Source organism: Pan paniscus, chromosome 18, assembly GCF_029289425.2.
Source record: "Pan paniscus chromosome 18, NHGRI_mPanPan1-v2.0_pri, whole genome shotgun sequence".
In the NCBI taxonomy this organism is placed as follows: domain Eukaryota; kingdom Metazoa; phylum Chordata; class Mammalia; order Primates; family Hominidae; genus Pan; species Pan paniscus.
The window spans coordinates 3,774,426-3,795,160 of NC_073267.2; the positions used below are offsets into that span (position 1 = coordinate 3,774,426).

The window sequence follows — 20,735 nt, forward strand, 5'->3', positions numbered from 1 at the left end:
GTAAATTGGTGTATTCATACTCTGGAAATTACCCAGCTATGAAAAAGAATGGATTGGAACTATATGTACACCTGGAGGGATGGCCATAAAATATTACATGAAAAAGTTGCAGAGCTACATATATTATGCATAATTATATTTTTGGAACAAACAAAACACCTTGTGTATGTTTGTGTTGAGGGATACACAATAGACTATTAAAATGGTTACTCATGGGATGGCCAGGCGCAGTGGCTCATGCCTGTAATCCCAGCACTTTGGGAAGCCAGAGGTGGGCTGATCACTGGAGGTTAGGAGTTCAAGACCAGCCTGGCCAACATGGGGAAACCCCATCTGTACTAAAAATACAAAAATTAGCCGGGCGTGGTGGCGGGTGCCTGTAATCTCATCTACTTGGGAAGAGGCTGAAGCACAAGAATTGCTTGAACCCAGGAGGTGGGGGTGGATGTTACAGTGAGCCAAGATCGCACCACTGCACTCCAGCCTGAGTGACAGGCACACCAGCCTGGGTGACAGAGTAGTAAGACTCTGTCTCTAAATAAATACGTAAAATAAAAATAAAATGGTTACTCATAGGGAGGGAATGGAAATAGAGAAAAGGGGGAGATTACACTTTTTTTTTATTGTGTCACTTCATTTAATGAGCACATGTCAATTTGGTAACTAAAAATAATAAAACCTTAAAAAAAATAGAACAATAGGCCGGGCATGGTGGCTCATCCCAGCACTTTTGGAGGCTGAGGTGGGCAGATCATCAGAGGTCAGGAGTTCGAGAGCAGCCTAACATAGTGAAACCCGTCTCTACTAAAAAATACAAAATTAGCCGGGCGTGGTGATGCATGCCTATAATCCCAGCTACTCAGGAGGCTGAGACAGGAGAATCATTTGAACCTGGGAGGCAGAGGTTGCAGTGAGCTGAGATCATGCCACTGCACTCCAGCCTGGGTAACAGAGCAAGATTCCATCTTGTGGGGGCGGGGAAAAAAAGAAAAAAGAACGATAAAGATTTTTTAAAACAATTTGATGGAAAAAAAAAGAACGATAAAGATTTTTTAAAACAATTTGATGGAAAAAAAAGAACGAAAAAGATTTTTTAAAACAATTTGATGGAATCCTGTTTTTAGAATCTAATCCGTAAAATAAATGACATAAATGGATTTGAAATGATACCATAAATTAAGGGTGTAAACATAATATGTATCTCTATAAATGCCTCTTAACATGAAAAGATGGCTATTGTCACATACAATTAAAGAAATGAAATTTAAAATAATAATTACAAAAACAATATTCAGTATTCTAAAAGCAAATTAATACAATTATTTAAGAGGGCAATATGGCACTTCCTATTTTAAGAAGTAAACTGTTCATAAACTTTGTAATGGTCAATTCTCAACTCATTTTAAAGAAAAACTCACGCCTGTAATCCCAGCACTTTGGGAGGCCGAGGCGGGCGGATCATGAGGTCAGAAGATCAAGACTATCCTGGCCAACATGGTGAAACCCCGTCTCTACTAAAAATACAAAAATTAGCTGGGTGTAGAGGTACACGCCTGTAATCCCAGCTACTTGGGAGGCTGAGGCAGGAGAATAGTTTGAACCAGGGAGTTGGAGGTTGCAGTGAGCCAAGATTGTGCCACTGCACTCCAGCTTGGGTGACAGAAGGAGACTCCATCTCCAAAAAAAAGGTTACATCATGATATGTTTATACAGTGGAAGCCAACGGAACCATTGAAAAGAGATAATTTAAGTGAACAGGCAAGTTATAAAGCAGTATGTAAAATAAGTCGTTCTAAAAATAAAATATTAGGCTTTTTTTTTTTTGAGATGGAGTCTTGCTCTGTTGCCCAGGCTGGAGTGCAGTGGCATGGTCTCAGCTCACTGCAACCTCCATCTCCCAGGTTCAAGCAATTCTTCTGCCTCAGCCTCCTGAGTAGCTGGGACTACAGGAGCCCGCCACCACACCCAGCTAATTTTTGTATTTTTAGTAGAGACGGGGGTTTCACCATGTTGGCCAGGATGGTCTCGATCTCTTGACCTCGTGATCTGCCCGCCTCGGCCTCCCAAAGTGTTGGGATTACAGGTGTGAGCCACCGCCCCCAGCCTAGGCTTTTTTTTTTTTTTTTTTAACTGGAGAAATATACAACAACAAGAGTTAACGGTTGCTTTCTAGAAATGTTGGCCAGGGGGGAGGGAAAGAGAGTTAATATTGGTTGTCTCTAAGGAGTAGGATTAGAAGGAATTTGTCACTTTTTATGTTTTATAAATCCATACATTTTCAAATAACGAGTGTTCCTTTTGTAGTTGAAAAAAACAACTATTTGAAAGGTGAGTTAATTTAGTATCTGATCATCTAGGAGTAAAACTAAGTGAAGAAAGAATTTCCTATTTAAAAGATCTTGAATGCAAATCAAAACTATAATGAGATACCACTTCACACACACTAGAATTACTATAATAAAAAATACCATAAAAATGTTATTGGTGAGGATGTGGAGAAAATGAAACCCTCCTATATTGCTGGTGGTCCAGCTACTTTGGAAAGGACCTAAAATGGTCCAGCTACTTTGGAAAACAGTTTGGCCGTTTCTTTTTTTTTTTTTTTTTGAGATGGAGTCTCGCTCTGTCACCCAGGCTGGAGTGCAGTGGCACCATCTCGGCTCACTGCAAGCTCCGCCTCCTGGATTCACGCCATTCTCCTGCCTCAGCCTCCTCAGTAGCTGGAACTACAGGCGCCCACCACCACGCCCGGCTAATTTTTTTGTATTCTTAGTAGAAACGGGGTTTCACCGTGTTAGCCAGGATGGTCTCGATCTCCTGACCTTGTGATCCGCCTGCCTCAGCCTCCCAAAGTGCTGGGATTACAGGCGTGAGCCACCGCACCCGGCCAGCAGTTTCTTAACATAGTTACCATGTGAACAAGCAGTTCAATTTCAAGGTATAAACTCAAGAGAAATGGAAATGTGTGTTCACACAATAACGTGTTCACACTAGCCTAAAAGTGGAAACAACCCAATGTCCCCTAAGTGATCAGTGGATGAACAAGAAGTGATATATACATGTAATCATATAATGGATTATTCAGTGATAAAACAGGATGAAAGTACTGACACATGCTACAACGTGGATGGACCATGAAAACATACTAAGCAAAAGAATCAGTCACAAAAAACTCACATATTGTATGATTCCACTTAACATCACATGTCCAGAATAGGCAAATCCATAGAGACAGAAAGTAGCTTAGTGGTTTACATGCTCTGGGGAATGGGGGAGAATGGGGAGTGACTGCTAATACATATGATAAAATGTTCTGGTATTAGTGGTGATATTTATACACACAATGCATATACTAAGAAACACTGAATTTTCCACTTTAAAAGGGTGCATTGTATGGTATGGATTTAGAGCTCCATGAAATAACCACTAGGCAGAGAAATTTCATCAGACAGATTCAAATGTGTACTACCTAAAACATTTATGTTTTTGTTTTCCTTTTTTAATTTTTTTATTTTTTGAGACAGGGTCGTGTTCTGTTGCCGAGGTTGGAGTGCAGTGGCACAATCTCGGCTTACTGCAGCCTCTGCCTCAAAGGCTCAAGCAATTCTCCTGCCTCAGCTTCCGGAGCAGCTGGGACTACAGGTGCTCACCACCATGCCTGGCTAATTTTTGTATTTTTTGGTAGAGATGAGGTTTTGCCATGTTGCCCAGGCTGGTCTCAAACCCTGGATGCAAATGATCTGCCCACCTCCGGCTCCCAAAGTGTTGGGATTGCAGGCGTGAGCCACCGCACCCAGCCTAAAACATGTGTGAAGAAGTACAGCAAAACACGAAGTTCAATATGTAGATTCCAAATAGCAAGTATTCAAAGGAACTGTACAATTCCCATAGAATGAAGCAAAAAGCAGAAATTCACATGGAAAAATTCACAGCCTCATTAACAGGTAATGAAATAAAACAGAAGTAAGGCCTCATTACATCCCTATTAAATCAGCAAAAAAATTTTAAATGGCAGTCATTGCTTTGGGCATGAAATATTTAAAAAATCTTTGCAAAGGATGGTATGGCAACCCGTAGGAAGCATTATCAGATATTTCACATTCAGGAACCATTTTAGGAATAACACAGGAGAAAAAATATGTATATGGTGAGGTGGTGGAAAATATACACAAAGATATTCATGAAAAGCTTATAACAAGGGAGAATCGGGAATAAGACATGAGCCACCGCAGGGAACAGCTAAGCTGTAGGTCATGTGAACTGTCCTGGGATGTGGATTACTCTTATAGAATAAAACTCGTGGAGGAAAGCCCAGCAAGTTTACCTGCTCTCATCATAGCCATGGAGTATCTGAGTCCAATCTACACTCTAGTAGTGAAGACAGAGGAGTTGGCATAGGAGTTTGGAATTTAATCTTCATTTGATTTTTTCTTCTTACATCCACTTTTTGGAGACAGGGACTCACTCTGTTGCCCAGGCTGGATTGCCGTAGTGCAGTCTCAGTTCACTGCTGCAGCCTCGATCTCCTGCGCTCAAGCCATCCTCCCACCCCCATCCCTATGGCTAATTTTTGTATTTTTTGTAGAGACGGGTTTTCACCACATTGCCCAGCTGGTCTCAATCCCTGGGCTCGGGCGATCCACCCGCCTTTGCCTCCCAAAATGCTGAGATTACAGATGTGAGTCACCATGCCCGGCCCCTTTACATCTCTTTAAATGAAGGACAAATGCACGGGATGTGTGTGAAGTAGAACCTAATATTCCACAACCCGCAGATTTTCCCATACAAACCAAGACAGAATAATCTGACACTTGGAATACATGCCAAATGTTTTTCCATACAGTAGTCCCATCTGCTTCATGAAATGCAGTCGGGAAATGGGATTCCACAGTGATTGAGTGACAAATGCAAATGACCAGATTTTCTAATTTTTTTATTCATGAGGCCCAGTCAATTCTCTTAAGAATCATGGCCAGGCATGGTGGCTCATGCCTGTAATCCCTGCACTTTGGGAGGCTGAGGTGGGTGGATCACCTGAGGTTGGGAGTTTGAGACCAGCCTGGCCAACATGATGAAACCTCATGTCTACTAAAAATGCAAAAAATTAGCCGGGCATGGTGGCGGGCGCCTGTAATCCCAGCTACTTCGGAGGCTGAGGCAGGAGAATCTTTTGAACCTGGGAGGCGGAGGTTGCAGTGAGCCAAGATTGCACCACGGCACTCCAGCCTGGGCGACAAGAGCAAAACTTTGTCTCAAAAAAAAAAAAAAAAAAAAGAATCATAGGCCGGGCACGGCGGCTCATGCCTGTAATCCCAGCACTTTGGGAGGCTGAGGCGGGTGGATCACCTGACGTCAGGAGTTCGAGACCAGCCTGGCTAACATGGTGAAACCCCCGTCTCTACTAAAAATACAAGAAAACCAGCCTGGTGTGGTGGCATGCACCTGTAATCCCAGCTGCTCAGGAGGCTGAGGCAGGAGAATCGCTTGAACCTGGGAGGTGGAGGTAGCAGTGAGCTGAGATCGTGCCACTGCACTCCAGCCTGGGCCACAGAGCAAGATTCCGTCTCAAAAAAAAAAAAAAATCATAGTTCATTAATCCAGGTACACAAATACTTCTATCCCAATCCAGTCTGCTTGCGTTTCTCTAGGCTTCCCATATCCTCAAGACAGAAGCAGAGAGAACAAGGGGACATAGATCCTTGCCGTGGGGTTCTGAGGGAAAATGAGGGCCAAATCTTCTGTTCAGGAGCACCTGAGAGTGCCACTCACCAGGGGCGGATTATGCAACGACTCTGTACTTCCTCCTCTGAAATCCATGGTGTGTCATCAGTACATGTCTTCACCCGGATTGACTAACATGTTCGTTCCTAACTTACCTCTGCTATAATCGGGTAGGCTCCGTGGGCACAGTAACTATTTTGTTATTTTTGCATTTCCCATAGCAGCTAGCACCTAGTCGGCATTCCGTGACTATTGAGTGTGAATGCAAGATACAAGGCCAGAAGCAGGAAGAGAGATGCAGTGTTGGGCATTCAGTCAGGCCCCTGACCACCCACTGGACAGATAGTCAGAGGAGCTGTGTTCTTCCCTCCATCACGTGTCCCAGGGCTGAAGATAGGTTGAAGGGGCCCAGAGAAAGAGCAGCTGGCGAATGTATAGATGTGGGATCTGGCTGTCACATTGTAAAAGGAGATGCTTCCAACTCCGTAGTCCACGAAGATGCCCACACGCTTGGGAGGCTCCTTTATTAGCAGGCGGGTTGGGGGAACGCTGGACGCCTGGTACTCATTTTCCTTCATCATTATCACCACCCAGTAGCCATTCTCTGGTGACAGAGTCATGTTCCCTTTCCTGCTTATGGATGTCTTGCAGGCTCCCAGGATCCATGCTGTCTTGTCTCCGACCTCCACCTCCCAGTAACGGCAGCCGGAGAGGAAACTCGGAGAGCCCAGAACAATGATACAGCTGTCAAATCTTTGCGGGCCATCAGGCAGCCTCTCCCACTTGTTTCCAAGTCTAACACTCTTCAGATCATCAGAGAAGATGAGGTTGGGGTAAGCGGTTTCTGCATCCAGAATCACATTAACTGCAAAGAAAATTTGAATACCTAGGTAGGGGTCCATGGGCAACATCCCTACAGGGTTCTCCCCACCTGCAGGAAACAGGGACAGGGTAGTTCTTCTGGAACGTGGTCGGGGAGAGCACAGGGATCCAGCAGGCCAGGGCCACTTGCCTTGATCTGGGCACTTACCAGCATGTGCCTGAGCGCCAATCAGCTCTGGAACTACGGAGAAAAATCAGATAGGGAAAAAAGTCCTGAGGATTAGCATTAAGAGGGGCTAAATTACACTGTCCTGACAACAAGGAAAGACAAGGAACCCCCTGCTTAGGGCCCTGCATGCTATGTTGGGTATAATCCCATTCCTCCCAGGAACCCAGGCCATGTTGGGGACTGTGGTCTAATGAGTCAACTCAGTCAATGAGTCACGCATAGAGCCTGGGGGGCCTGCCATGACCTTTCTCCTACCTTTGCTCCAGGTGTTTGGTTTTTTTTTTTTTGTCTTCTAAATAGGGCCCCTCAAGTCAACAGCACAAGGGAACACTGCAACAACCCCAGGCCAGCACACACCATTACCACTGGACTCACCATTGAACATTTCCATTTCTGAACGCAGGGTTTCTAAAATGTGGGAAAGGGAGCAGAGAGAAGCTGGAGTTAGGTCCCTCAGTCAGGGACACATGGAGGAGAGGTTGAAGGCAGGTCAGCAAGACCAGGGGAAGAGGCGGGAAGTGAGGGGCTCTGGGCTATGTGGATCTTAGGGAGGAAGTGAGCATGCACGTCCAATCTTCTCCCAAGCCCATCTACCTGAGAAGTACTTTGTGCTCTTCTCCACAAACTCTGACTTCTGGTGGAGGAGTTGGATCTTTTGTTTTATCTCTTGAGGAGTGGTCCACTGTTCAGGGACACGCACTGTCTTAGCCCTAGAGACAAAAGACTGTTGACCAGAGAAGGCCGGAGCGAGGGGGTGGCCCAAGTACCCGTGAGCTGGAAATGAACTACATTCTCCACAGGACACACCTAGCCCAGACTGAGCTACACAAAGAAAAGTCTTCCCTGGATTCAGAGGTCTAAATGCTGGTCCTCAACTTTGGCCACAGACTGTCATGTACTGGGGTGCTTTAAAGACATGGATATCAAAACCACAAGGAGTTTTCAGAACGGACTTAAAATGACATTGATATTATCTACTAGAATTATCTATGTCAAATTGATTATACACCCCTTTCTTTCTATTGAAATAAAAAGATAATAAATGAAAAAAAACACACACACAACAAAGTATCCCTTCACATCCATTAGAATGGCTATTATAAAAACAGCAACAACAGAAAAAAATAGACCAGGTATGGTGGCTCATGCCTGTAATCCTACCACTTCGGGAGGCCGGGGCAGTGGGATCGCTTGAGCCCAGGAGTTCAAGTCCAGCTTGGGCAACATGGCGAAACCCTGTCTCTATTAAAAATACAAAAAAGTAGCCGGAAGTGGTAGCACATGCCTGTAGTCCCAGCTACTCAGGATGCTGAGGTAGGAGAATCACCCGAGCCCAGGAAGTTGAGCCTGCAGTGAGCCGTGACTGTGCCACTGCTCTCCAGCCTTAGTGATGGGAGTGAGACCTTGTCTCAAGAAGAAAAGGAAGGAAGGAAGGAAGGAAGGAAGGGAGGGAGGGAGGGAGGGAGGGAGGGAGGGAGGGAGGGAGGGAGGGAGGGAGGGAGGGAGGGAAGGGAAGGAGGGAGGGAGGGAGGGAGGGAAGGAAGGAAAGAGAAATGGCTGGGCACGGTGGCTCACGCCTGTAATCCCAGCGCTTTGGGAGGCCAAGGCGGGTGGATCACTTGAGGTCAGGAGTTTGAGACCAGCCTGGCTAATATGGTAAAACCCTGTCTCTACCAAAAAAATTAGCTGGGCATGGTGGCACGCTCCTGTAGTCCCAGCTACTAGGGAGGCTGAGGTGGGAGAATCCCTTGAACCTGGGAGGCAGAGGTTGCAGTGAGCCAAGATCGCACCACTGCACTCCAGCCTGGATGACAGAGCAAGACGCTGTCTTCAAAAAAAGAGAGAGAGAGAGAGAGAGAAACAGAAGAAAATAAGTGATGGCAAAGATGTGGAGAAACTGGAGCCCCTGTGCGCTGCTGGTGGGAATGTGAAGCGATGCAGCCCCTGTGAGAATTAGGATGGTGGTTCCTCAAAAAAAATTAAACACAGGACAACCATGTGGTCCCGCAGTTCCACTTCTGGGTAGGTACCAAAATAACAAAGCAGGGTCTCAAGCAGATATTTGTACACCGTTGTTCATAGCAACATTATTCACAAACGAAAAGTTAGAAGAAGTCCCGATATCCATGAATGGATAAGCAAAATGTATGAACACACACTGGACTACGATTCAGCCATAAAAAGGAAATAAATTCTGATACACGTTACAACATGGATGAAGCCCGAAGACATTATGCTAAGTGAAGAAGCCAGACACAAAAGGACACCGGGATTTTGTAAAGCTCCCAGGTGATTTTAAGGCTTAGCCTCTTCCTGTCCCTCCCCTCCCCTTCCTGCTGGGCTTAGCCCAGCTCCACTCCAAACAAGCTTCCCAAGGCCACCAGTAGGCCTGAAGGGGCAGTTTTCATCAGATGAACTGCACGGGACACAATGCACTTGGAAGGTTTCTTAGGGAGCCTCCATCTTGTTTCAGCAGGATGGGCTGAATTCACCCTTCCCAGTCTGCAGCTCCACACCCGGCCAGCCTCCCTGCTGACCAGATGCCCTTCTCCCTATCAAATCCAGAGAGGCTTTGGGAAGCTGCAGAAAAAAGGAGGAGTCTGGAATCACAGACCCCGGGGTTGGGAACATCTCCCTCCCAGGTCCCTTCCGGGACTGTCTCCCCCAAATGCTTTCTGCAAGACACCCCAGGGTACACCACAGGACCTCGCTGTACCTGTGCAAGATGTCTCCAATGTCCTAGGAGAAAAAAGAAGGAAACTGTCAGTTACCAGGCTCCTAGTGGCTGGGCTGACTCCTGGCCTCTACTTCTGGGCTCCTGGACTTTTAGCTCCCCGCTGCACTTACCAGGGCTCCCTGCCCTAGGGTGTCAGTGGAAGTGGAGCACCTTTCTTCAATTCTAATCCTAACCATGGGAATTCAGGCATCCCAGGTGGCGAGGCCTGCAATGGAACCGCCCTCAAGCCCTGCTGATCCCTTCTGGGAAATGGCAGGGATCCCATGGATACCAGGCCACCCTGGGCTCCTGAGAGACCTCATCAAAGGGGTCTGGGCACAAGAGGCACTGTGGGTCACCAAGACCAAGTCCTATCCTAGGCCTTAGGGGCTTCACCCACTTGTTCCAGCACAGCTGATGGCAGAGCTGGGAGCCTGAGGCATCCTGATAGGCACAGGGGACCCAAGAAAGCCGGGCCCAGGCACACCCACCTGCAGAAGTTCCCATTCTGACTGGCACTCCTTGGCCTCCAGTTCCCCAATCAGCGCGTCGAGCAGGGCGATGTCCTGGGATACGCGGGTGTCATATGCCTTCCTGATCTGCCCAACCATCTGGCCCACGTCCTCCAGTGAGGCCACAAAGAAATGCTCTTGCTGCTCCAGGAAGTAGTACACCTGCTCCAGCTTCCTCTGCACCCGCTGCTTCAGCGCTTCAGTTTGTTTCTGGGGAGCAGAGGACAGGGAGGTATGGGGGTCTGTGCTGTGGTGGACGTGTATGTCCAGGAACCCCCAGAAGCCCACCTCCTGGAGGTGGATAAGAGGTGGGCTTCTGCTGCCTCTTCAAGGCCTAGATTCCAGAGCAGGAGGCGATATTGTCTGGAACCTTCCAGAAAAGACTGAGCATGGCTGGGGCTAGCTCTGGGAAAATGTCCTTAAACCTGGTGTTAAGGTTTAACTGTGTCCCTTCCAAAATTTACATGTTGAAGCCCTAACCCCCAGTACTCAGCATGTGATCTTATTTGGAGATAGAGTTCTTGCAGATGTAATTAGTTAAGATGTGGTCCTACTGGGATTGGGTGGGTCCCTAATCCAATATAAATGTTGTCTTATAAAATGGGGAAATTTGGGCTGGGTGCATTGGCTCATGTCTGTAATCCCAGCACTTTGGGAGGCTGAGTTGGGCAGATCACTTGAGATCAGGAGTTCGAGACCAGCCTGGCCAACATGGGGAAACTCTGTCTTTACTAAAAATACAAAAATTAGCCAGGAGTGGTGGCATGTGCCTATAGTCCCAGCAACTCGGGAGGCTGAGGCAGGAGAATTGCTTAAACTGGGGAGGTGAAGGTTTGCAGTGAGCCGAGATTGCACCACTGCACCCCACCCTGGATGATGGAGTGAGATTCCATCTCAAAAAAAAAAAAAAACCCTAAAAAACAAAAAAACCAGCCCAGGCATGATGGCTCACACCTGTAATCCCAGCACTTTGGGAGGCCGAGGCAGGTGGATCACCTGAGGTCAGGAGTTTGAGACCAGCCTGGCCAACACGGTGAAATCCCGTCTCTACTAAAAATACAAAAATTAGCCAGGCGCGGTGGCAGGCGCCTGTAATTCCAGCCACTAAGGAGGCTGAGGCAGGAGAATTGCTTGAACCTGGGAGGTGGAGGTTGGAGCAAGCCAAGATCGTGCCACTGTACTCCAGCCTGGGTGACAGAGCGAGACTCCATCTTGGAAACAAAACAAAAAAACAGAGAGTAAAATTTGAAGTTAAAAGTGTTCTTGGCCGGGCGCAGTGGCTCACATCTGTAATCCCAGTACTTTGGGAGGCCAAGGCGGGCGGATCACGAGTTCAGGAGTTCGAGAACAGCCTGACCAACATGGTGAAACCCCATCTCTACTAAAACTACAAAAATTAGCCGGGCATGGTGGCACTCACCTATAATCCCAGCTACTGAGGAGACTGAGGCAGGAGAATCGCTTGAACCCGGGAGGCAGAGGTTGCAGTGAGCCAAGATCACACCACTGCACTACAACCTGGGTGACAGAGCGAGACTCCGTCACAAAAAAAAAAAGTGGCGTTCTCCTCCCTTTTCCTCAATCCCATCTTTCTGCAATAGTCACCGGCATAGGTTGCTCTCTATCATCTTCTGGTGAGTATGAGAAAGCATGACAGGATCCTCAGAGCCTGCTGGAGGTGGTCTCCCTCTACAGGGATGAGCTCACCCTTGGCTGCTGGTTACCCTCTGTCCCCTGAGAGGAGGTGGCCATCCCTGCTGCCCTGTGAACCACAGCAGAATCTCGGGGACCCCTGCTCACTCTTCCCACCCTCCTCCCAGGGACGGATGGGCCATCAGCCACCTCTGACCTTACCAGAAAGCTCACTGCCTTCTCCTCCCCATAGGATCGCTGCTCCTCCCCTGATTTTCTCAGCTTCTTCAGATGCTCCAGCTGCTTCTGAATTTTCTTCTGGAAAAACAGCACTTGTTGAAAAGCTTGAATTTGGCTCCTGCCATCTTTAGCTGGTGCCAACTCTGGAGGGGAACATCTCCTTCTGGTAGCAAGGCTGAGGGTGCTGCTGCCAGCGGCATGGGGAGGGGTGCTCAGGAAAGAGGAGGGAGGAATGGCTGAATTGCCAAAGGCAGCAGAGCTGAGAGGCACTTCCTCTGAGCCTCTGGATTCAGCCATACCTGAAGCCAGCTCCCCTTGGATCTCTGAGCAACATAAACCTGTAGCTCCCCTCTTTGCTGGACTGGTTTATATTGTGTTCTTGCCATTTCCAGCCCAAGAATGCTGGTTAATGCACCAACATCCCAGAGTTGTTGGGAAAATGAAGTAAGGCCCAGTGTGTCTAAGTGCCTGGCAGAGAAGAGCCCACAGGCAGGGAGTGCCTACCTTGTGTTCCAGGGCGACCTCCTCAATGGGGCGCACCCGGTGGCCTTGGTGCTCCTGACTCAGACTGCAGATGAGGCAGATGGGCTCATCGTGATCCTCACAGAAGAGCAGCTGGACCTGCTTCAGGTGGCGCTTACACTGTGGCAGGGGCTGGGGGCTTAGGCTTCCCGGGCTCTTCCTTTCATGGGAGTCCTGGCACCGGGGGCAGCCAGGTGAGCGGCTTCCTGAGGCCTGGGGGTGCCCAGAAACTGCCTCGGGGAAGCTGCAGGAATCACGCACACAGGTACCGCCAACTGGGTCTCCTTCCTGGGCGTGGCAATGGGGACTCGCAGCCGTGTCTGGTGGCCTTCCTGGGGACATGCAGTGGAAAAATCCCCTGAATGGCAAACCCAAGTTGCTTATACAGAGGTATCACAAAGCACAGCGGAGACAGCCCTTGCCTGAGATGTGCGAGTTCTCAGTTAGACTCTGCCCACTTCCTAGCTTGTCCTCCCCCGACTTCCATCCAGTGAGGAAGCAAACAGGCCACTGGGCCTGACAGCTAAGGGCCAGACCTCAGACATTCCTGAGACTTGGAATTCTTGGGCATTTATCCTAAAGAAAGACCCATGGCCTTGTGCTGTTCCTCCTGCACAGACATAGATCTAGCAGGTGATGCCAAGGAAAGAGACATTCTGACCAGTGTTCCTTTGCCACTTGAACCCCATCCCTGGCTGCCCATAACGTGAGTGGAGGCTCCCAGGGGGTGGTGACTTGTGTACCTCGCTCCTAGCTGGATCCCAGCCCCTAGCAGAGTACCTGGCAAATGCAAGCATTTGGAAAATGAGTATTGAATGAAGGAATAAATAGACCACTGCTCACATATGAGTTCAATAACCATTAAATGAAAGCAAAGAAGGGGCTGGGTGGTGGCTCATGCCTATAATCCCAGTGCTTTGGGAGGCCAAGGTGGGAGGACTGCTTAAGCTCAGGAGTTTGAGACCAGCCTGGGCAACATGGCAAGAGCCCACCTCTACAAAAAATTAAAAAATTAGCCAGGTGTGGTGGTGCACACCTCTAATCCCAGCTACTTGGGAGGCTGAGACAGGAGGATTGCTTGAACCTAGGAGGTTAATGCTGCACCACTGCACTCCAGCCTGGGCAACAGAGTAAGATGCCATCTTAAAAGAAAAAGCAAAGAAGGGGGGCATTATAGGGCTAAAGAGTAGAACTCATCATGAAGACGTAACAGTTATGAATAGCTCTACTCCAAGACTCTAATTGCAACTTCATAAGCAGACATGCCACGAGATACAAGAAGAAATAGAAACACAAGGCCGAGCGCAGTGGCTCACGCCTGTAATCCCAGCACTTTGGGAGGCCGAGGAGGGTGGATCATGAGGTCAGGAGTTCAAGACCAGCCTGGCCAAGATGGTGAAACCCCGTCTCTACTAAAAATACAAAAATTAGCCGGACGTGGTGGTGGGCACCTGTAATCCCAGCTACTCGGGAGGCTGAGGCAGGAGAATTGCTTGAACCCGGGAGGCGGAGTTTGCAGTGAGCTGAGATTGCGCCACTGCACTCCAGTCTGGGTGACCAAGAGAGACTCCATCTCAAAAAAAAAAAAGAAATAGAAACACACTCAATCCTTTAGCCCCTGCTACCTCCTCCCACCTCACAGTGTCCCAGAAATTCACAGCACATCTGTAAATGAGACTGCTAGTAGTCACCAGAAATTATTCTCCCTCCTTCTCTCGTGATAGAATTAATTGTCCACATGTTCCCTGTTTCCCTGCCTCCCATTGCTCCCCAAATGCCCTGTATTTCTCAGCCTCCTTTGCAGTTAGCTGTGGCTATTTGACAATAATATGACCAAAGGGATGTAAATGGAGGTGTCACAAGCAGCTTCTAGAAACTTCTAGAACTTTCCCGAGGGATACTATTCCCCTTTGTTCCTCCATCTTGCTGCCTGGCATGAGGACGTCACCTTCTGAGAGCAGAAGCTTGAGGACAAATTTGGTGGGACAGAGCAACAGCAGGACCCCAGGGTCCTGGCCCACGGATCTGCCTGGGACCGCCTGTGTATCATTTATGTGAAGGAGGTACAAACTTCTTTTCTGTTGAGGTTACTGTTATTTGGGTGTCTCTATTATTCACAACCATACATAATTTTAATGACTACCTCAGCAGTAGATAGTTAGGGCTTTAGCCAATAGGCTTTCCTTTCTGCTGAGAGAAAGGCAAATGGTAGAATCTCAACCCCATGATGATGCATTGCTGTGAGGTTATTGTGAGAGGGAGTATTTTTAACCAATCTTCCCCAGATTTTCTACCTGGTGTCCACAAACCCCTTGGATTCTAAAGATGGACTTCAGAGTGTCCAAGAACTACCTGAAATTTGATGTGACATTTGTGAAGCTGTGCATATATGCATTTTTCAGGGTCTAAGCCTGCATCAGATTAACGAAGCGGCCCTAGGAGACACCCAGGAATCCCAATGATATAAATACAGTGGGGACCTGGTGCAGTGGTGCACACCTGTAATCCCAGCAGTTTCGGAGGCAAAGATGGGAGGATTGTTTGAGATCAGGAGTTCGAGACCAACCTGGGCAACATAGCAAGACCCCATATCTGAAAAAAAAATTTAAAAAAATACAGTAGGGATAAAAGAAAATTAGGGGGGAAATACTTTAGTACTTTTCAGGTCACTATTCCTAAGGATGCTAGGTTTTCCAGATCCCAGGGTCCTTTCTCACGGGAAGACCCAGGGACTTCTGGATTTGAAGACTCATGCAGCATACCACATCCTTTCCCCTCCCAGGTCTCAGGGGTCCCTGGACTCCCAATTCTTTTTTTTTTTTTTTTTGAGACAGAGTTTTGCTCTTGTCGCCCAGGCTAGAGTGCAGTGGCATGATCTTGGCTCACTGCAACCTCTGCCTCCTCGGTTCAAGCAATTCTCCTGCCTCGAAGCCTCCTGAGTAGCTGGGATTATGGACACCCGCCACCACGCCCAGCAAAATTTAGTATTTTTAGTAGAGATGGAGTTTCACCATGTTGGCAGGCTGGTCTCGAACTCCTCACCTCAGGTGATCCGCCCCCACTGGCCTCCCAAAGTGCTGGGATTACAGGTATGAGCCACCGCACCCGGCCTGGACCCCCAATTCTATTTCTCCTCCTTGAGTGCTGTGATTTCTCCTCTCCAGCCAACAATGCATTGGAAAGTGTGTTCCATAGGCTGGGTGTAGTGACTCACACCTGAAATCCTAGCACTTTTAGAGGCTAAGGCAGGGGGATCGCTTGAGCCCAAGAGTTCAAAACCAGCCTGGGTGACATAGACAGTCCTCGTAACTACAAAAAATACACACACACACACACAAAAATTAACCAGGTGTGGTGGTGAGCACCTATAGTGTCAGCTACTTGGAAGGCTGAGGTGGGAGGATCGCTTGAGCCTAGGAGGTTGAGGCTGCAGTAAACTGTGCTCACACTACTGCACTCCAGCATGGGAGACAGACTGAGACTCTGTCTCAAAAAAAAAAAAAAAAAAAAAAAGGAAAGTGTGTTTCTGAATGCTGCCCCCACCACGAGCATGGAATTGTCACCTGGACAGCCTCGGTCCCCTCTAAACTGGCGGCATTTTTCTTTTACAGTTTTTCTTTAGTCTCTTTACCTATAGGGACAGCTGCTTAAAAAAATCCAGATGGCCTGGAGCCTCCTGATCCCTTGCCAAAAACCAGAGGAAGTTAAGATCAGAGCAAAACCAGTGCAAACTGGAAGAGGTGACTTCCAGTTACCTTTAGATCATTTACACATTGTTATAAGGCTAAAGGTCCCTCCCCTAAAAGAAGATGGCCAGGGTTTTGTGTCCATGCGATGTAGGAAGAAGCATGCTGGGGACAGCGCCTGCATATATGGAACCCTGCCCTGGGCCTGCTTACCTATCTCCCTTCCCCTCCCCGGACTCTAAAATCCCCCTGCCTCCCATCCCTGGCAAGCAGACGCCTGCAGAGGTGAGCTCCCCTTCTCCATTCTTTGGCCACTGATAACACCTGATTGCCTTTTTCAATTGGACATTCTTCCTTTCTTTTTTTTTCCCCCAAAATGTTTAAGAGACAGGGTCTTGCTGTGTTGCCCAGGCCGGAGTGCAGTGGCACAACCTCAGCTCACTGCAGCCTGGAACTCCCTGGCTCAAGCAATCCTCCTGCCTCAGCTTCCTGAGTGGCTAGAATTACAGGCGTGTGCCACCATACCCAGCTAATTTTTTTTTTAGTTTTGTAGAAGTGGAGTCTGGCTACGTTGCTCAGGCTGGTGTGCAGTGGCATGATCTCAGCTCACTGTAGCCTGGAACTCCGCCTGCTCAAGTTAACCCGAGCAGCTGGGACTACAGGCGCGTGCCACTATTGTATTTTGTAGAGATGGGGTCTCACTGTGTTGCCTAGGCTAGTATGGAACTCCTAGGGTCAAGAGATCCTCCCGTGCAGGCCTCTCAACGCTCTGGGATTACAGGCGAGAGCTACCACGCCCTGCCCAACCTTTGGGTTTTTATTTTTTTAATTTTGTTTATAGAGATGGCGGGGGTCTCACTACATTCACCAGGCTGGTCTCAAAGTCTTGGCCTCCAGCAATCCTCCCGCCCTGGCCTCCCAAAGCGCTGGGATTACAGGCATGAGCTATCGTGCCCGGCCAGCCATTCTTTCTCTGCAGCCGATATAAAGTAGGAAAGAACACAATTTACCGGTGACCGAATGTTCTGGATTCCCAGGGCCTTCCTTCAGGTCCGCAGATGCCCCTCCATCCGGAGTGGGCCTTGCCCGGGGTTCTGTTGCCGAGTTCAGATTCGCAGCTGTCGTTTCCTCTAGAGTCAGGAGAATTTCTGGATTTGCGGGCGCCTTCTCCCCTGTAGAAATGGTGACCTCAAGGCTTCTAGGTCGCATCTTTCCCGAGGGCAGATACACTTCGAAGGGCCTGCACTCCTTCCGCCCCGGGGCGCCCCCCGCCAGCCCCTGCAGCCTCCCCGCGGAGCTGGCGTTTCTGCGCAGCCGGACCTCGGCCTGGTCCCCCTCTGGCGCCCTGCAGGGGCCGGGGCTTCTCCCGCCCGGCAGGGCCGGGCTCCGGGTCCGAGGCTTGCCCTGCGCGTCCAGGCCCTCCGAGGCCTTGTCTCTGCGTTTACTCAGGGGCTTCCTCGACAGCCCCCTCCCGGCCTCGGGCTGGCTGCGCCGCAGGCTGGCAGCCCCGCCCCCGTACGGCCGAGGGCCGTTCCCCTCGTTCCCCTCGGGGTGGTCTGGAGTCTTCAGGCTCCTGGGCTTGTTCTCCCCCAGGGAGCTGGACGCTGCGGAATCGTCTGTGCCGTTTTCTTGTGTGGAATATTCTGGAAGGACAACCAGATGCAAAATGATGAAGCTGTCCCACGTTTAGGGCCCAAGATTCAGGGGAGAGGAGAGAGAATCCCCTTGGATATTAAAGTTTAGAAATTGAGGAAAACAACGGGCCGGGCGCGGTGGCTCATGCCTGTATTCCCGGCACTCTGGGAGGCCGAGGCGGGAGAATCACCTGAGATCAGGAGTTCAAGACCAACAGGGTGAAACCCCGTCTCTACTAAAAATACAAAAATAAGCTGAGCATGGTGGCGCATGCCTGTAATCCCAGCTTCTCCGGAGGCCAAGGTGGGAGGATCATTTGAGGTCAGGAGTTCGAGACCAGCCTGGCCAACATGGCAAAACCCCGTTCCTACTAAAAATAAGAAACTTAGCCAGACGCGGTGGTGCACACCTGTAGTCCCAGCTACTCAGGAGGCTGAGGCATGAGAATCGCTTGAGCCCGGGATGTGGAGGTTGCAGTGAGCTGAGATCGGGCCACTGCACTCCAGCCTGAGTGACAGAGCAAGACTCCATCTCAAAAACAAAAGTTCAGGACTTCCTAGACAATGGCAGTCAATTACCATTCAGTAAGAACATGCTTGATGTTGCTATATATTTCTCTCTCTCTTATTTTATTTTTTGAGACAGGATCTTGCTCTGTTGCCCTGATGTGATCTCAGCTCACTGCAACCTCTGCCTCCCAGGCTCGAGCAATCCTTTCACCTCAGCCTGTTTTCTGTTTTTTCAATAGCTGAAAATACAGGTGTGTGCTACCACGCCTGGCTCATTTTTTTTTGTATTCTTGGTAGAGACAGGGTTTCACCATGTTGCCCAGGCTGGTCTCAAACTCCTGAGCTCTAGCAATCCACCCACCTTAGCCTCCCAAAGTGCTGAGATTATTTATAAGTGTGAGCCACCATGCCTAGTCTATATTTCTCAAATAGTACTTTTCAAACGTTTTAAGCAGGACAACTGTTTCAAATAAGATCTTACACAGGTCAGCAAAACCCAGATTATACGTTTTAAAAATAAAAATAAGCCGGGCACGGTGGCCTATGTCTGAAATCCCAGCACTTTGGGAGGCTGAGGCGGGAGGATCACTTGAGGTCAGGAGTTCGAGACCAGCCTGGCCAACATGGTGAACAGCACTGAGAAGATTCTATACCAACCCCGTTCATATGATTGCATAGCAATCCCTTTTTGCTAACCTAGAGATGTTTGTCTGACATGAGTATTAATCATAAATGTAGTGAAGCAGTCTCAAAGAACAGGTGTTCCAGCTCCTGCCTTTCCTGACCCTGACCTGCTTCTTAAAAAACCCATTAGGAGCCTGAAGGAAGTTTACTAACCCAGTTCCAAAGGCCAGAGTGAAGGAAGGGACGTTCCGGAACTAAAGTCATCTGGATTTTGGTAGACCTGAGACTCCCAACCCCCAAGTCAGAGTGAGCTGCTCTGAGCTCCTGGTCCCCTTTCCCACAAAGCAGCCAGCACTCAGCGCTGGATGAGGAGGAGGCCTGGGCCCGCTTACCCTGAATGGCTGCCCTGTGGAGCTCCTCGGCCAGCAGGCGCTGGTTGATGGCCCGCAGGACCTGCAGGGTGAGCTGCACCGCGTACTCTTCCCCATAGTAGGTGACCAGCAGAGTGGCCATCTTCACCGGCCTGGCTCTCTGGATCTGGCTCCGGGGGATCCTGGAGTGCTCCTTCTGCACACTGGTGTTCTGCAGCTTGAACTTGAACTTCTCGAAGTCATAGGGCACCAGCTCCTCCAGGGTGGACAGCAGATGGTCACTAGGGGTCTTAGCCATGGTGCTGAGCAGGAGAGGCTGGAGCCAGCTGTCTGGCTTCTGGTAGGAAAAGAAGCCTCTGTCCTTGGTGAGCAAGAAAAGGCAGGTTGTGAAATAGCGGAAAAGGCGCAGGAAATGCTCTGTGTCTTGGTGGGAACTGAGACTAAGGGTAAGGGTGTGTCCATGCCAGCTGTGTTCTCTTCTTACAGGTTCAGAGGATTTTCCAGCTGGGAGGGCTCCATGCCTTGGCAGACATGTGCCCCCACACCCCTCCCAAACCTTGGACCTCGCCTCCACACTAGACCACAGACAGATGGGCAAGTCTGCAAGGGAAGGTCTGGGATTGGATTCCAGACACCCCCTCCAATCTTCCTTCCTGCCAGGATCTGGGGCTGGCAGAGCGGGTGAGTGGGAACAGAGAGGACTATGCTGAGGGCCCGCCCTGCTGGTCAACTGTTCTCCTCCAGACTCGGGGTTTCACGGACCTTCCAGAGCCAATGGCACAGGACGGGGGAAGGGGTGGGCACTGAATACAGTCCTGTGAGCTTTGCCTTTCCTGGCTCAAGAAGGCAAGTGAGGCCAGAAGGGCACTGCCAGGAGATAACTCTTGCCATGCCATCACCCCTGTTGATCCGGTTCCAGTTGACTGGTTCTTCCAGCCACATGAAGGGCTTGAAAAGCAATGCCTGGACCACCAGCCTGACTCATCTGTTCCCAGAGCTGACTCAGTCCTCGCTCCCTGGAGCCAGAATGCTCTTCTGTGCACATTCATTGAACATTCTAGACAGTGTGCCAAGATGCTGGAGCTACACGGGTGAAAAGGCACGGGTGTCCTTCAGCTCATATGTGGTGCAGGGCCCCAGAGGTGGCTTTGAAGCTAACAGAAGTTACATGTTGGGGGCAGGGCACAGTGGCTAACGCCTGTAATCCCAGCACTTTGGGAGGCCGAAGTGGGTGGATCACCTCAGGTTGGGAGTTCAAGACCAGCCTGGCCAACACGGTAAAACCCCATCTCTACTAAAAATACAAAAATTAGCCAGGCATGGTGGCACGCACCTGTACTCCCAGCTACTCAGGAGGCTGAGGCAGGAGAATCACTTGAACATGGGAGGCAGATGTTGCAGTGAGCCGAGGTTGCGCCATTGTACTCCAGCTTGGGCGACAGAGCGGGACTTTGTCTCAAAAAAAATAAATAAATGAAAAATTACATGTAGGGTGAACTGACTCCTCACTTACCTA

At 49.3% G+C, this 20,735-nt stretch overlaps 1 protein-coding gene across 1 annotated transcript; it reads right to left on the bottom strand.

Moving 5' to 3' along the window:
* Positions 1 to 13: 13 nt before the first annotated feature.
* On the bottom strand, positions 14 to 19,764 carry MEFV (MEFV innate immunity regulator, pyrin). The gene is made up of 10 exons (XM_003815139.6): positions 19,241 to 19,764; positions 17,091 to 17,723; positions 12,377 to 12,726; positions 11,855 to 11,950; positions 9,980 to 10,210; positions 9,489 to 9,511; positions 7,367 to 7,482; positions 7,148 to 7,180; positions 6,752 to 6,784; positions 14 to 6,586 (listed from the first exon to the last, which is right to left on the bottom strand). The coding sequence occupies exons 1-10, from the start codon at positions 19,515 to 19,517 to the stop codon at positions 6,033 to 6,035; spliced, it is 2,346 nt and encodes a 781-aa protein (XP_003815187.4). The 5' UTR covers positions 19,518 to 19,764; the 3' UTR covers positions 14 to 6,032.
* Positions 19,765 to 20,735: the final 971 nt, after the last annotated feature.